At 40.3% G+C, this 14990-nt stretch overlaps 1 protein-coding gene across 4 annotated transcripts in view; it reads right to left on the bottom strand.

Moving 5' to 3' along the window:
- The window catches only part of afg2a (AAA ATPase AFG2A), a 445255-nt gene that overhangs the window by 21160 nt on the left and 409105 nt on the right, over positions 1–14990 (bottom strand). The window contains exon 16 of one of the 4 annotated variants that reach the window (XM_080193533.1): positions 10526–10603. The exons of the other annotated variants lie outside the window; for them this stretch is intronic. Coding sequence (XP_080049659.1) covers positions 10583–10603 — 21 coding nt within the window. The 3' untranslated portion in view covers positions 10526–10582. Of the gene's footprint in view, positions 1–10525; positions 10604–14990 lie in introns of those variants that run through there. 4 annotated transcript variants of the gene reach the window in all.

The raw sequence follows: 14990 nt of genomic DNA, 5'->3' as shown, positions 1-14990 counted from the left end.
TTCGTCCTTTTCACAAATCTATTTGAACTATTGAATGCTTATTCTGAAGGTTCAACACTGTTAGAATGACAGTAATTCAGATTAGGCATTAAATTGGTAGGTCCTGTCATTGTCAGAATGGCTGCTACAGGGTTTTAAGGGGTGCATAGCTGTGGTTGTATGTTGGGTTCTGCCACTTAGCTCTGAGAACCTAGAATAGCAGTAGGACATCAATGCAGGCAATAGGATATCCCTTGAAACATATGCTCCCATTTCAAGGCACTTTTATGTATAAAGCTCCAGTACCTGCTCGTAAATGAGGGGGTTAATGAGCCAGTGAATAAAGAGACAAGGAATGAAAAGCACAGATACTAGCCAGTGTTGTATGGAGAAGGCCTCTGTACTCTCTCTCATCCACAGTTTCAATTACCTCTATGCTCAGGATCCCATATGGGTCAAGGGTGACCGCAAACTATTTACATTTGCTGCTTTTTGTTATGTGCTTTCTTTTCCTGCAGGCAAATACAAAAGGAACATACGGTAGAAAGAGGAATGTGTGAATATATAACATTCAGGTTGCTTGTGCTGGTACTGAGTAAATGAACATTCAGGCTCCTTGCACTGGCTTCATGCTTGGTATGCATTGCTTGCCTTGCTTAATGCGCCCCATGGTCCATGCTCTAAAATGGCAACATTACAGTGCCCAGCAACATGAGGATGTCCATGCATTTAGGATTATGAACAAAGTTGACCAAGTGCAGTGTCATCACGCTCTCTGATGGTTTACCACGCAGAGTGAGATGTAAAGATACATTGTGAAGTAATGTTGTAAACTGAAACTATATGTTAGTACAGATGCATAGAAACTTCTTGTCATGCAGAAAATGGTTTCCTTCCCTGCTCCTATCTTTCGACTATAGGCAAGGAAGCTTGAAATAGCTCTGTCAATTGCGACCATGCTGTCTGATGTATGTTTCATTGCAGGATGGTCCCCACTACCCTTTCTGCCAGTCCTCTAAAACAATACAACTGAGCAGACAGTTCTCATCCAGCACCTGTCTTGGGCAAATGCTACTCTTTGGTTGCAGAACACCTTTATGGGTGGCAGCAGCTTTTTAAAGTGTTGTTGATACCGGACAATCTACCCATCAACGTATGGCACTCACAAAGTTTCATAAATTGCATGCATAATTATTTGTCACCGATTTTACTTTCTACTGTTACAATTTTTGCTTCTACTTTTCTGTCAGCATTTGCCATTGTGAATGATTACAACGACATTATATTGAATTTTGTGATGTCAGCTATCACAATGCAATTGCAGGCTTTGGTCACTGGCTGGAGCAAGCTTAACTCTGCCAATGTCATTGCAATCTTGCACATACATTTGTATTCATCAAGTAATTGTGGACAACACCACAATTGACATAACTATAAGGTTCATGGTGGGAGATATAGGAGGGATATCCGAGGTAGATTCTTCACTCAGAGAGTGGTTGGGATGTGGAATATGAAACTGCCTGCTGTGATAGTGGAGTCGGACACTTTAGGAACTTTCAAGCGGTTATTGGATAGGCACATGGAGCATACCAGAATGATAGGAACTGGGATAGCTTGATCTTGGGTTTGGACATAGCTCGGCACAACACTGAGGGCCGAAAGGCTGTACTGTGCTGTACTCTTCTATGTTTCTATGTAACACCACTGGCAATTTATTTGTTTATAATAATGAGCTGGCCTCATATTAAGATGGATCAGCAGGAAGCAAACACAAGCCTCTGCGGTATGGAAAGAAATACTGTCGCAGCATTGCTTTGCTGAGGCTGCATTACTTCTCTCTGAGTGCCTTGATTCTTTTTAATAAACAGCTTTCTCTAAATAAAAAAAAATACGTTCTTATTGCACCTTGCAACAAAACTAGTCTGTTTTTCCACACTTCTGGGGAAGGTGAGCAATTTTCTGAATAAACACACCTTTGAGCATTTTTGATATTTTAGATTGTTAAATCAGGTATTTATTCTTTTAACTTGGGAGATAAAAATGCCGTAATATATTAGCAAAATCTATGTTAGTGCATTCCACAAACACAAAATTCATTAGTCATAACCTAGATGTGAATTTGGCCACATTTGTACTGATCTCCAATGTTTCTCAATTTGCATAATACCTTTCACAAAAGAGGAAATGAAACAATATTGATTAAATGGTCTGGGAAGCATTACCCACAGCAAGGAAACAGTTAAAGTCAAATGTAATAATGTATAAATTAACCGTATGCTTATATATTTACACAGTATCTGATTAAATCTTTGCTGGTTTTTTCCAGTCATTGTTTTAAATTCTGAATTGACAGTGACACTTTGTTATTGCCAATATATCCTGAATGCGATGAATCAACATTTCTGATGTACGACAGTGAAGTGTACAAAACGGCCTTTATTCCTATTACTGATAGAACAGCGAAGTCCTTTGTTTACCACCTGCCTTGTTAACATTTCAGACAACTGTTTTAATTATTGGCATTTTTAGTGTCAGGATGTAGGACAAAAGCTATACTTGTAACAAATAGGCCCATTGTCTTCTACTGCAGTTTGCAAACCTGGCTTATCACAGATCATAGGCTGATCTCTGTGAGCCACTTGAGACATGAAAAAAAATGGCTGGTCAGGAGTGAATACTAGATCAGTACAGTCATGGCTTAGTTGGGGTTAGGCAAACCATTTGCAAGAAGGTGTTAGCCTTGTATATTGATGCAAGTTTGAAGCCAAAGCACCCAACATGAACTTATAATTTCACTACCTAATCTTTCACTGTAGAGTATCAAATTAAACACCTTTTAAACTTGCTTATATTTGTATTAACTGCAGGCGGCTCACCAGGACAATATATCTGCACAGGGAAAAGAGAAATGATAAAGAAAACAATGAACAAATTATACTAAAGGTAATGATTTGCATGTTCTGCCAGGAATTCAAAAAAAGAGATGAGATCGTGAATTTCATACTTTGAAATCCCATAAACTCTTTTAACGTTATCTTTTTCAGCTTATATCGTGAAATAAAGGACAAAACTGTGCATTACAACACTGGTTTAGAAAGTGCACACAAGTGCCCATGTGAGATTTAGAGAGTATATTTCACTCCAACATGCACCTGAGGGTGGGCATTACCACTGAACTTGATACTGTTCTCACCCAATGTTTAAATGCTGACACAACTCAAAATGGTCAGAATGAGCAATCTCCTTTTCTAAACCTGAGTGTGTTGAACTGCACTGAACATAACAGTATGGCAGTGCTGCTACTGCACACCAATACTCCTTATCTGGAATCCCAAAATCCGGAAGGATCTGAAAACTGGCTATGCTTGGCAATGACACCTCGTGTAGCAATTTGAAAATGGCACACAGATTACTTTGAGCTCCCACTTTATTTGGTGGCACCATACAGCTCGAACACTGTTCAAACAAGTTTCTTTCTGCAATTTGAGCTCCTGCTCAATTTGGTGATGTCACACAGTTCGAATCAGTAATTCTCTCTGTAATTCAAGTCTTACTGTATCATCATGTCAAAGAGGCTAACAGGAAGTCCTGTGGCCATCATGAGTGCCAAGGAGAAATATTTATCACTGATTTTAACTTGTGGCCAGATACCATGTTTCTAAATGGTAATGGTGCAAATAGGCCTGATTTTAGTGGCTTCCATGTGTCTGAGGAAGAAAAAGCTGTTGCAGATATTTTGGTATATGTGAAAGGTTTGTCATATGTTAAAACCAAGTTGTTGGACAAAGAAACTGTCAAGGATTGTCTGAATATACAGCATGATGCTTTGGTTCACTTCCAGCTCACCAGAGAAATATGTAACATAGTCATAAATAAGAATAATGAGAATGAAAGCAGTAATATTGTAGATGAAAATGGTGCGTTGGACGAATGGGAAAAAGTGTCCATTGACACGTATAGAAGCATTATGGAGGAAATGATCCGCGGGGTCGAGCAGACGAGTTTCATTACAGAAAGTGCCGTAAGGCCCACATAATTGAAACCACTTAAGCTGCAGGACATGTTTAAAGGTATGGCAGAGCTTGAACCATCAACTTTTGTAGCCTATCCCTGTACAGCAGCTGACTCTTTAGTTGAGGTGTGAAATAATAAAAAGTAAAAGAAAAACAGCAAAAGTGAATAAAAGCCTTTTATATGAGCATTGTTCAGGACTCAAAATCCGTAAAACCTCCAAATCTGGATCAAGTTGGGACTGAACATCCCGAATACAGGGATGATATAAACCTGTACATACCAAAGTGCATCATTATATTTAAAAAAGTGTAACATTGTATATCTATTTATTTTAAACCAAGAGCTTTTGAGATATTTCTGCTGATGCAATAAAATGATGTAACTTTTTTTTATACGGGCACATTCCTAATTGTCCTGAGAAGCCGGTCACAGCCACGTTCTTAAACTTCTACAGTCCCTGTGATGTAGGTACAACACAGTAAGAAGTCTCACAACACCAGATTAAAGTCCAACAGGTTTATTTTGTAGTAAAGACCACTAGCTTTCGGGGGTTGCCTCTTCGTCAGGTGAGTGGGAGTTCTGATCACAAACAGAGCATATAAAGCCACACACAGTTTACAGAATACTGATTAGAATGCGAGTCTTTATAGCTAAACAAGTCTTAGGGATCTGCATGTTTCAGGCTTGTTTAGCTGTAAAGACTCGCACTCTAATCAGTATTCTGTAAACTGTGTGTGTCTTTATATGCTCTATTTGTGATCAGAACTCCCACTCACCTGATGAAGACGAAAACCCCGAAAGCTAGTGGTGTTGACTACCAAATAAACCTGTTGGACTTTAACCTTGTGTTGTAAGACTTCTTACTGTGTTTACCCCAGTCATGTAGGTATAACCACAGTGTTGTTAGGAAGAGAGTTCCAAAAGTTTGACCCAGTAACAGTGAAGGAATGGCAATATTGTTCCAAGTCAGGATGGTCTTTGGCTTGGAGGCGAACTTGCAGCTCTTCCCGTGAGTCTGCTGCCCTCATCCTTTTAGGTGGGAACGGTTGCAGGTTTGTAAAATATTGTCGAAGGAGCCTTGGTGAATTGTTGCAGTGAATCTTGTAGATGGTACAGACTGTGAGTGCAAACTTATGAAAAACATTCTAAGTACCAAATAAGCAAGAAAACAGGAGGTTTTTAGACTTGTTTTTTGGGTGAGTTTGAAAATGCAATCTTATCGCACTTAGTGCAAAACAAGTGCCGGTGGAGGGAGGGATGTGGATCGGAGTTCATTGGGGAACTGGGAAATCTCCTCCCCCCATGAACATCGGGTGAGAACACCACCTCCTGGAAATTCCTCTCCAGGCCACTCACCAACCTGACTTGGAAATATATCATTGTTCTTTCGCTGCTGCTGGATCAAAAACCTGGAACTTCCTCCTTAGTAGCACAATTGGTATACCACTATCACATGGACTGCAGCGATTCAAGAAAGCAGCTCACCACCACATTCTGAAGGGCAATTAGGGTAGGCGATGAATGCTGGCTTAGCCAGCAAAGCCCACATCCTATAAATGAATGAAAATGCCATCCATTGTGGAACAAAGGGAAATTGGGAATTACAGAAAATGAGAGTAGGGCCACCAAAGACAGTGAGCTGGATGTATGGCAGAGACATTTTCAGAAATATGAGGGGATAAGATAATAGAAGATTTTGTAAACATGGACGATGATTTTCAATTCAGTACATCAAGGAACAGGGAACCAATGAAAATGAACTATAACAGGGTTTAGAGCTGAAACTAGATGTGACTGGAGGAGAGGTTTGTGCAGGATGCAGTTATAAGGCCAAGAAAATGAGTTTAAGAAATTGCGTACAGATTTTGAATGATGCATCTGATCTAAAATGAAATATCGGTTCAGAAATGCTTCGCTCATAGTATTCCCATCGACAACCACATCATTACCTTGATGAATTGATACTTTACATTGAGCAGCTTTCTGCTTGGTTGATTATTTATACAGCAACGATTTGTGGTTTTATTGCATCATAGGTGGGGAGAATCTTCCCTCAGGGTTTTTCTTGAAAGCCACTGTACAATTTCAGCTTGAGGCGCAATATCAGGAACATTAAACATCTACATTTTGTCAACCTGTAGGTACATGACTTGTACTATTTTTAATATGCTCTGTTGGAAAAATTCAAACTCAATTTTCATCTCATGATTATGAAGCATGCATACAAGCTTTAGAAACCAAACTTATTTTTGAAAAAAGATCCTTTTCCATGAGGGAGTGAAAATTCCAGCAGAGATCTGTAAATATGGTTGATCACAACTACCTAAAATGTTCACCCAGATTTTCCAGACCATGTGGGAGCAAGAGGTCCTTCCACAAGACTTTAAAAATGCCTTCATTGTTCACAAATAGAAACACAAAGACAATCATCAGTCCATTGACAATCACAGAGGAATATCTCTTGACTATTGCTGGAAAGATCCTTGCCAGAATCCTTTTAAATCAGCTTACATTACATCCTGAGCAGCATCTACTTAAGAGAACTAGTCTGGTTTCAGGAAAGGTAGGGGGACTATCAACATGGTATTTGCTGCTTACCATCTGCAGGAGAAAAGCCAAGAACAAAATGCTGACCAATATATCACCTTTGTCGATCTAACCAAAGCCTTCAACACTGACAGCCGATAAAGGCTCTGGACGATTATGAGTAAGTTTGGGTGCCCAGTCAAATTCATTCAGATTGGTTAACAGTTTCAGTGGCATGCAGGTCTATGTCCTTAGTAACAATGAGAATTGGTCCCCCTTCTGTCACCAATAGAGTGAAACAGGGTGGCGTACTGGCACTGCCCTCTTCAGCATCATGTTCTTAGCCATCTCACTGACGTCCTCCAGGATAATGCCACAGGCATAGAGATCAACAACTGAATGGACAAAAGCTCTTCAACCTGCAACACTTACAGGCCAAGACCAAGGTCCTCATTGATAGACTACGTGACTTTCTATTTGCTAATGACTATGCACTAAATGCTGGAAGTGAGCTTGACATGTAGCATATTATGGACACATTCTCCTCGTCCTTTGATAACTTAGCTTCACCGTCAGCATAAGGAAGACAGGAGTCATGTTCAGCCTGCTCCAGGAAAGCTCTGTCAGGAACCAACAGTAAGAGTAAATAACCAGAAGCTGACCACTGTGGACAACTTCACCTACCTAGGCAGCATGCTCTCATGCTATGTTCATATTGGTGACAAGACCAGTGCCAAGGCCAGTGTGTTCTTTAGAAGACTTTGCTATTCAGTTTGGGAACATGGAGGGGTGAGCTTAAAAACAAGCTCATAGTCTATGGAGAAATTGTCCTCTCCACTCTTCTCTGCATGACTAAGACCTGGACTGTCTACCAGTGACAAACAAAGAAAATCAATCACTTCCACCTTTGTTGCCGCTGCAAGTTCCTCAACATCAAGAGGCAAGACAAAGTCCCAGGCACAGAAGTCCTTGGAAGAAACAGCGTTTCCACAATGTTACAACATTAACTGCTCTGAAAGGCTTCAAAAATACTCTGAAAGCTTCCGTCAAGGACTTTAAAACTGACACCGCATCATGTGAGACCCTTGCCCCTAAGCTCGTTAAGCCTGGAGGAGTGCATCAGCAATCGGGGGGCGTGCGATGGATAGTGTCAGTCCAAGACAAGTGCAAGACATATAAAAACCATCAGAACATTGCCCCTAACTACCTGTTAGCTTCACTATTCTGTCCCCACTGTAATAGAGCCTTTCATGCTAAGATAGGACTTACCAGTCACTTTCACACCCACACAGTGCAAGCCTGGATGACAAATGAAGATGTTCTCATTCAATACTAAAGGATGAACAATGGCATGTTGGCATGGCATGACTTGGTCCCAATGTGCAGAGTAGGTACAGACACAGAAGATAATTTGCTGGGGTTTGCCAAGTACTGGTAGCCAGACAAACGCAGGAAGAATACCTGCCATTGTTGGTCAGTATGGTTCAAAAACTCAAAAAAGCTGCATTTTGGTTCCATTTCGTAGTGCAGGATATTGAGCTCTACTCCAGGAGTTAAGCAGATAATTTGGGCAACGCCTCAGTCAGTATCGAGGAAATACTACACTGTTGGAGATATCCGCCAGATGAGATGATAAACTAAGCCAGATTTACCTTTCCCAAAGATTCAGGTGGCCACCACAAAGCCCATTCTAAGAAGAACAAATTCTCCTGGTGACCAGGACAACATTCTTCCATCTCACTCCCCTTTGTGTGATTTACTTAAGCACAAAATGAATACCATATTTGCCAAATTAAAACAATGACTGAAATTCTTTATATGAGAGGCAATTTCAAACATTTGAGACACAGAATCTGGAGCTGTATAAGTACTGGGGGGAGTGGGATTCTCCCTAACAAATTCTAAATGTCAAATTTGTTTGAAAACTGGACTGAATCATACTGTTTTTTTCAGTGAGAGTTTCAAAAAGCATCTCCCACACACTGCATTGCACACAGCACTAGCATGATTCACTCCAGAAATCAATGAGTGGGGCCTATTCCTGCTGGAGAGGCTAATTACAAGGGGGAGAGGCTAATTATATTTAAATCATATTAAAATAAGGGTCTGAATATTTAATGCAGCTTAGTGGCGCTGGAAATCTGGCGCTTGAGATTCACTCAAGGCCGGGTGTGCAACGCACATTGCATGAATCAGCCTGGTTGGAGTCTCCCGGTCTGCTGCTAAAAAATCAGCGCAGCAGGTTGGGAGAATTGACCTTTATTCTTTGACCTATAAGGAGCTTGTTTTCTTCATCCTTCTGTTAATCTTGCAGCTCGTAGTTGAGAGAAAAACTATGAAGATATCTTTGTGCAAGCTGCAATTGATAAGAGGTTACAACATGTCTGATTTGACTTGTTTTCTGATTTTCATTCCTTCTCTTTGGAGAAATGCCCAACCTTCATTTACTAGCTTGCCTTTCATGGTCCAATGGCGATCAAGAACCCATACTGGGAACTGGGTAGATAGTGGTGTCCTACCATTCTGCTTCATGGCATGTTGATGAAATAATATGACGTTCCACTGCATAATACAGTTTTTTTTAAACAAGATTCCCTCTTCCAAAATGGTAGATACTTAATTCTTTTCATATTTATTTATATATATACTAACCTTTAATTAAGCCTACACACATATATATGTATCTAAAGTTGATCTACTTTACAGTCTGCAGATGATCAGTTTATGTTTAAGACAGTTTTTCACTGGCCTTCGAGTACCGCTTGTGCCACTAAACACTGACATAGATCTTGCACATTTGTTGACAAGCCCAATACAAATTTGCAAAGATTCATTTTTTAAAAACCATTCTAAGACCACAAGAGGAAGTTAACTTTCTATAGATTTTTCCTAATTTGTCATTAGACTAAAATACTGATGTGAATAACATTTTGCAACAGCTAAATATTGGTGTTGTTACTCAATATTTTTCTGGACGTGCATTGAATTTCATGTCGGAAAATGCTATCAACTAGATTTAAAAAAATTGCTCATCATACAATCTGTACCTGGAACAATGCTACATAGGCCCACAGCGGAAGAGTGAAAAAGAAAGCAAAAAAAAACATGGGTTACCTAAAGGTAGGGCAGCACTGCTGCCTCATAGTGTGAGGGACCCGTGTTCGATTCCAGCCTCGGGTCACTGTCTGTGTGGAGTCTGCATGTTCTCTCCGTGACTGCGGTGTTTCCTCTCGGTACTTCGGTTTCCTCCCACAGCCCAAAGGTGTGCAGGTTAGGTTGTGTCAAGGGGACTAGTAGGGTAAATATATGGGGTTACAGGGATAGGGTCTGGATAGCATTCTGGTTGGTACAGGCTCGATAAGTCAAATGGCCTCCTTCTGCACTGTAGGGATTCTATGAGAATGGCTAAATGTAGTAGTTGATGTAGAACTGAAACATACAAACCGTGAATGACTCAGGTTTGAACAATAGCATTGGCTGATTTCAGCTGAACTGGCAGTAAAATCCTTATAACTGATTTTAGTACCCCCAAAGCTAGAGAAAGAAAAACAAGAACATAGGATCAGAAATAACCACTCAGCATTCAGCCCCTCAAGCCTCTTCTACCATTTGCTGAAATTGTGGTTTAGCTTTGTATTAATTCACTCTGTTCACCTCAATTCAGAAACCCTTCATAACGTTGCTCAATACAAATCTATTAAACCCAATTTTGTACATTCCAATTGACTCAGCCTCAACAGCATTTATATGCTGGATGAGGACAGAATTGAGATAGGCTGAGATGCCTCCGATGGGTGGATAACCTGCAGGTACTTATAAAACTTACGTGTGAAAAAGACTAGTTGGGCACTGTTAGTTTATTTTTAAACTAAAATAAAGCACTTTAAGACTTGACAATGTGCAGCTGGAGACTTCCAACTCAGCACATTTCATCCTACTAGACTGTGGAATGGGAATGTGCGGCCGAACATTTTTTTGTAACCTTTCACAAAGGTATCAGATTACAGATGTGATACGGTTCTTGGTGTGTCTTTCCTCAAGTGATTGATGTCCAGAGTATCCTTTAAGGGAGAAGTACAGGATGCTGAGGGGTCAAATAAAATTACAACAGTCAGGAAAACTAGATGCGAAAATGTAGTCCATTACTGTGAGCTAGCTTATTATTTATGGATATTGTGAGCTACCTCTATACTTTGTCATCTTTTATCATGTAAAATAATTTTTCTCCTGCACTACCTCATTTCTGTAAAGCCTAATCAAGTTGACATCCACTGCTGCTGGTTATATTGGCCCTAAAAGAGTTCTTAAGCAAATGAAAAATATTGATTCCATTCCTGAAAGCCCTGTTTCCAATTTTCTGGAGGAAATTAAATCATGTATAAATCAATTGTCAGGCTCAAGCCTACCAGGATTGAAATGTTGCTTCTACTAAAGCAAAAGAGGAAATCTCTGTTACAGCAAGGACATGCCAAGAGAAATAAAACTTTGCTGAGGCCAAATGTGAAAGCTATTTCAGATAATCGAAGGTTCAGCAAATAGGATTGAGAAAGGAACCACCTACTATCTGACAATTCACATCCAGCTGATAGCCACTGAGAAAAAAAGGTTCTCAACCAGAACCAGAAGCATATTTGAAGCACAATTTCTTTGTCACTAGATTTGTTCTTTTAAAATTGTATTTTCAAGAGTTTATGGCTATATTTATCAATTGTTAAGTTGTGCTTCAGATGTTTTTTTCAAATGGATGCACCAATGTGGGTTTGAAAGTTGAATTAATTTATTTGGTTTTAGTTCCTGGCATTCATTTGGCTGAAAGGATTGTTGGAAACTGCTGCTCCTGATTAGAGTTGCTGTCTTTTCCTCTCAGGCTAAGTGGTTATTCCTGGTTGACTTTGGCAGGCCAGGAGCTGGTTTGACCATTTGTAGCAGGGTAAAGATTTTTTTAGGTGAGCCTTTCACATCAGCCATCTTCAGATAAGCATCTTTAGGTCATGGCCTTTTCCCCACACAAGCACAAAGGGCCAGGGTTCAAGGATGGATGTTACACATTATCCGTTGACTGAATTAAATTTCAAAAATTAATTTTGGTGTGGCTTATGAATTGTTGAAATATTCCCAGAAATGTAATATCAATATCAAAATGGACTGCACATAGAAAGGGCATTGTGACTAGGTAGAAAAAGTAAAGAAAAATCTTGCATTTATATAGCACCTATCACTATCACCCCAAAGCACTTCAGAGTCAAGGAAGTGCCTTTTGAACTAGCATTTCTGTTATAATGTAGGGAATTAGACATAACTAGAATGGCCAGGTGATTCAGTTTCGTGTTTTGAACTTGGTTCAACTATTTAGACTACTAGGTAAAGGGCTCAAAATTATTAAATGACATTTCATATTACATTTGCAAAAATGCCACTTTAATCCAGTACAGGGACAGGCAGGAAAGTGTTCCAACCTATCTCCACATTACAGAAAGTCAGGTGCTGGGACAAAAACACAGGTTAAAAGTTGAAAAGTAACTCCATGAAAGAACTGAAGACTGGATGTAGCCTCTCACACGGGACATGAAATACACAGTCAGATGTAAGCCACAAAAACCACATACCACTTCAGGATCTGTGAAGATATAATATAAGACTATTCCGACTGCACCCCAACAACAAACTGCATTTATAACGTGCCTTCAATATAGTAAAACATCCCAAGGCACATCACAGGAGAATTATCATTCACAATTAAGGGCGGCATGGTGACACAGTGGTTAGCACTGCTACCTCACAGTGTCAGGGACCTGGGTTCGATTCCCGGCTTGGGTCACTGTCTGTGTGGAGGCTGCATGTTCTCTCTGTGTCTATGTGGGTTTCCTTTGGGTGCTCCGTTTTCCTCCCACAGTCCAAAAATGTGGTTAGGTTGATTGGCCATATTAAATTTAATGTTGGGGATGTCAGGGAGATTAATAGGGTAAATATGTGGGGTTATGGGGAATAGGGCCTGGGTGGCATTGTTGTCGGTGCAGGCTTGATGGGTCAACTGACCTCTTTCTGCACTGTAGGGACTCTATGATTCTATGAATTTGACATCAACCCACAGAAAAAGGTATTAGGAGAGATCAAAGCTTGCTTTAAGAAGTATCTTAAAGGAGAAATGAGCTAAATCGTATTAGGGGTCGAAACCCATTGTTTAAGCCCAAAGAGCAGAAGGCACAGCCACCACTGGTGGAGCACTAAAAATTGAGAAAGGCAGATATCTCAGTGGATTGCAGGGTTGGGGAATGTTATTAAAAACAGAGAGGAGGCCATGGAAGGATTTGAAAATAAAAATAAATATTTTAAAATTCAGGCAGTGTCATACTGGAAACAACAATAGATCAGAACGTAAATGACTAACCGGGAAGTGTTGGCAATTAGGAAGCAGACAGCAGAGTTTTTCATGAACTCAAAGTAATGGAGGATGCAAAGTAGGAAGGCAGCCAAGAGAACAGTAGAGTGATTGATCCTAGAGATAAAAATGGATTGGATGAGGGTTTCAGCAGCAAATGCGCTGAAGTGGTAATTCAGGATTAAATAAGAGGCTAAGGCTTTGAACGGTCTGGCTCATCTTTTGACAGTGAGCGGGGAATGGGATAGAGGTGATGGCTATGGTATGAAATTTGTGGTGAGGATTTAAGACAATGGCTTCTGCCTTCCCGATATTTCATTGGAGGACAATTCTGCTCATCCAGGACTGGATGCCAGGCAAACAGTATGATGACTGATCAGAGACAATGGTCGGTACTAAGCGTTTAAATATAGACTGTATCATAGAATATTAAAGTTGGAAAATCAGCGTAGTGGGAATTCGGGGCACAGGAGGTGGTGCTACAGATTTCCTCCAATATTTGTAGTAGGTCACCTACAACTTCAGTGAGATCAAGTAATTAGTTAAAAGGCGACACACTATAAGCTAAGTAGATTGAATACATAGACTATTGATTTAACTAAGTAAAACATGGTTATATGGCAGTGCAGGTGGTGTGCTGCAACTGTGGCATGTGGTAGTTTGTGGAAAGCATTGCAACCCTGGGCAACAACATGTGCAATAAGTATCTAGCTGCAGTTCACAGTGGTTGAGCTGTGGCCTCAAGTACAGTCATTACAGGGCACTGGAGAGAAGAAAGTGGTGCATGTCTGGTTAGTAGTCTGGGTGACACAAGGGTCTGACTGCAGGTTACACAGGCAAGGGGACCCAAGGCACAGTGCTGAAGGACCTCAACCTTTGCTTTTATCCTAAGGGAAATGAGATTCTTGCTGCCTGTATGGATAAGGGCAAAGTCTACAGCATGGATGATCAAACTAACCATGACATTGTGGTGTGGTGTCGGAAACCATTAAAGCAGAGGGAAGGTGCAGAGGGTAGGAAGGAAGGAATGTCACAGTGGTAGCAGACAGTATTGTCAAGGGAATAGATGCTATCTTTAGCAGCCACATCCAAGAGATCTGGAGGTTGTGTTGCCTGTCAGTAAAAGACAGTTAAAGATATCTTGTCTTGACTACAGAAGAGCTTAAATGGGAGAGGGAGGATCCGATTATAATGATCCACATAGAAACCAATGAACTAGAACAAGGAAGGAATGAGTTTCTGCTGAGAGAGTTTGAGAAACTATCAGCAAAATTAAAAGGCAGAACTTCAAAGGTAACATTGCTCCCTGTGCCATGAATGAATTGGCAAAGGGTTAACCCAATCAGAGAGCTGAATGTGTGGCTCAAAGAATGGTGTGGACGACAGGGGTGTCAATTCCTCTGGCACTGGCACCAGTACTAGGGGAGAAAGGAAGCTGCCCATTTGGAATAGGCTCAACTTAAACCTGGCTAGAACCAGCGCCATGGTAAAATGATTAACCAAGACTGCAGATAGGGCATTAAATGAAAAATCTGGAGGGTTGGGGAGCTGGTTCAAGTGAAAAAAAATTTATAAATCCAAACAGAAAAATCAAGCACACAGAACAGCGTAGTGCTTTGGATGAAGATAAGCAGTGTGACAGGAAGGTTTTAATAGTAATAGCGCAGGAGTGAATAAGGTCAAAGTAAGTAAAAATGATGACAAGCTTATTAGCATTTTGACCATGCATAATCAGTGTATTTTGTAAAAAGAAGATGCAGGTTTGATATAGTGATGACACAGAGAAATAAATGAGTTTGAACTTATACTCATGTGGAGACATGGTTGCATTCTGGCTACTGTTAAAAACAAAATATTTCAGGTTACTTGTGGTTTCGAAAAGACAGACAAAATAGAAAATGGGTGGGATAGAGGGACAAAGCTTTGATAATCGTTAATTGCATAAGAACAGTACTGAGGAAGGATCCCGGGTTGAAAGGTCAGGAAGTTGAGTCTGTGTGGATGGAAAAAACAAATAACAGGAGTCAAAAACACTGGTGAGAGCAGGTAATAGGCTCCCTAACACAGGCTTTGTTGCTGGATAGAAAACTAA

This window comes from Carcharhinus amblyrhynchos, chromosome 1 (genome assembly GCF_965287045.1).
Source record: "Carcharhinus amblyrhynchos chromosome 1, sCarAmb.v2.hapA, whole genome shotgun sequence".
Taxonomy (NCBI): Eukaryota; Metazoa; Chordata; class Chondrichthyes; order Carcharhiniformes; family Carcharhinidae; genus Carcharhinus; species Carcharhinus amblyrhynchos.
The sequence above is the reverse complement of the archived record's forward strand: the minus strand, read 5'-3'. Positions and strand labels throughout refer to the sequence as shown.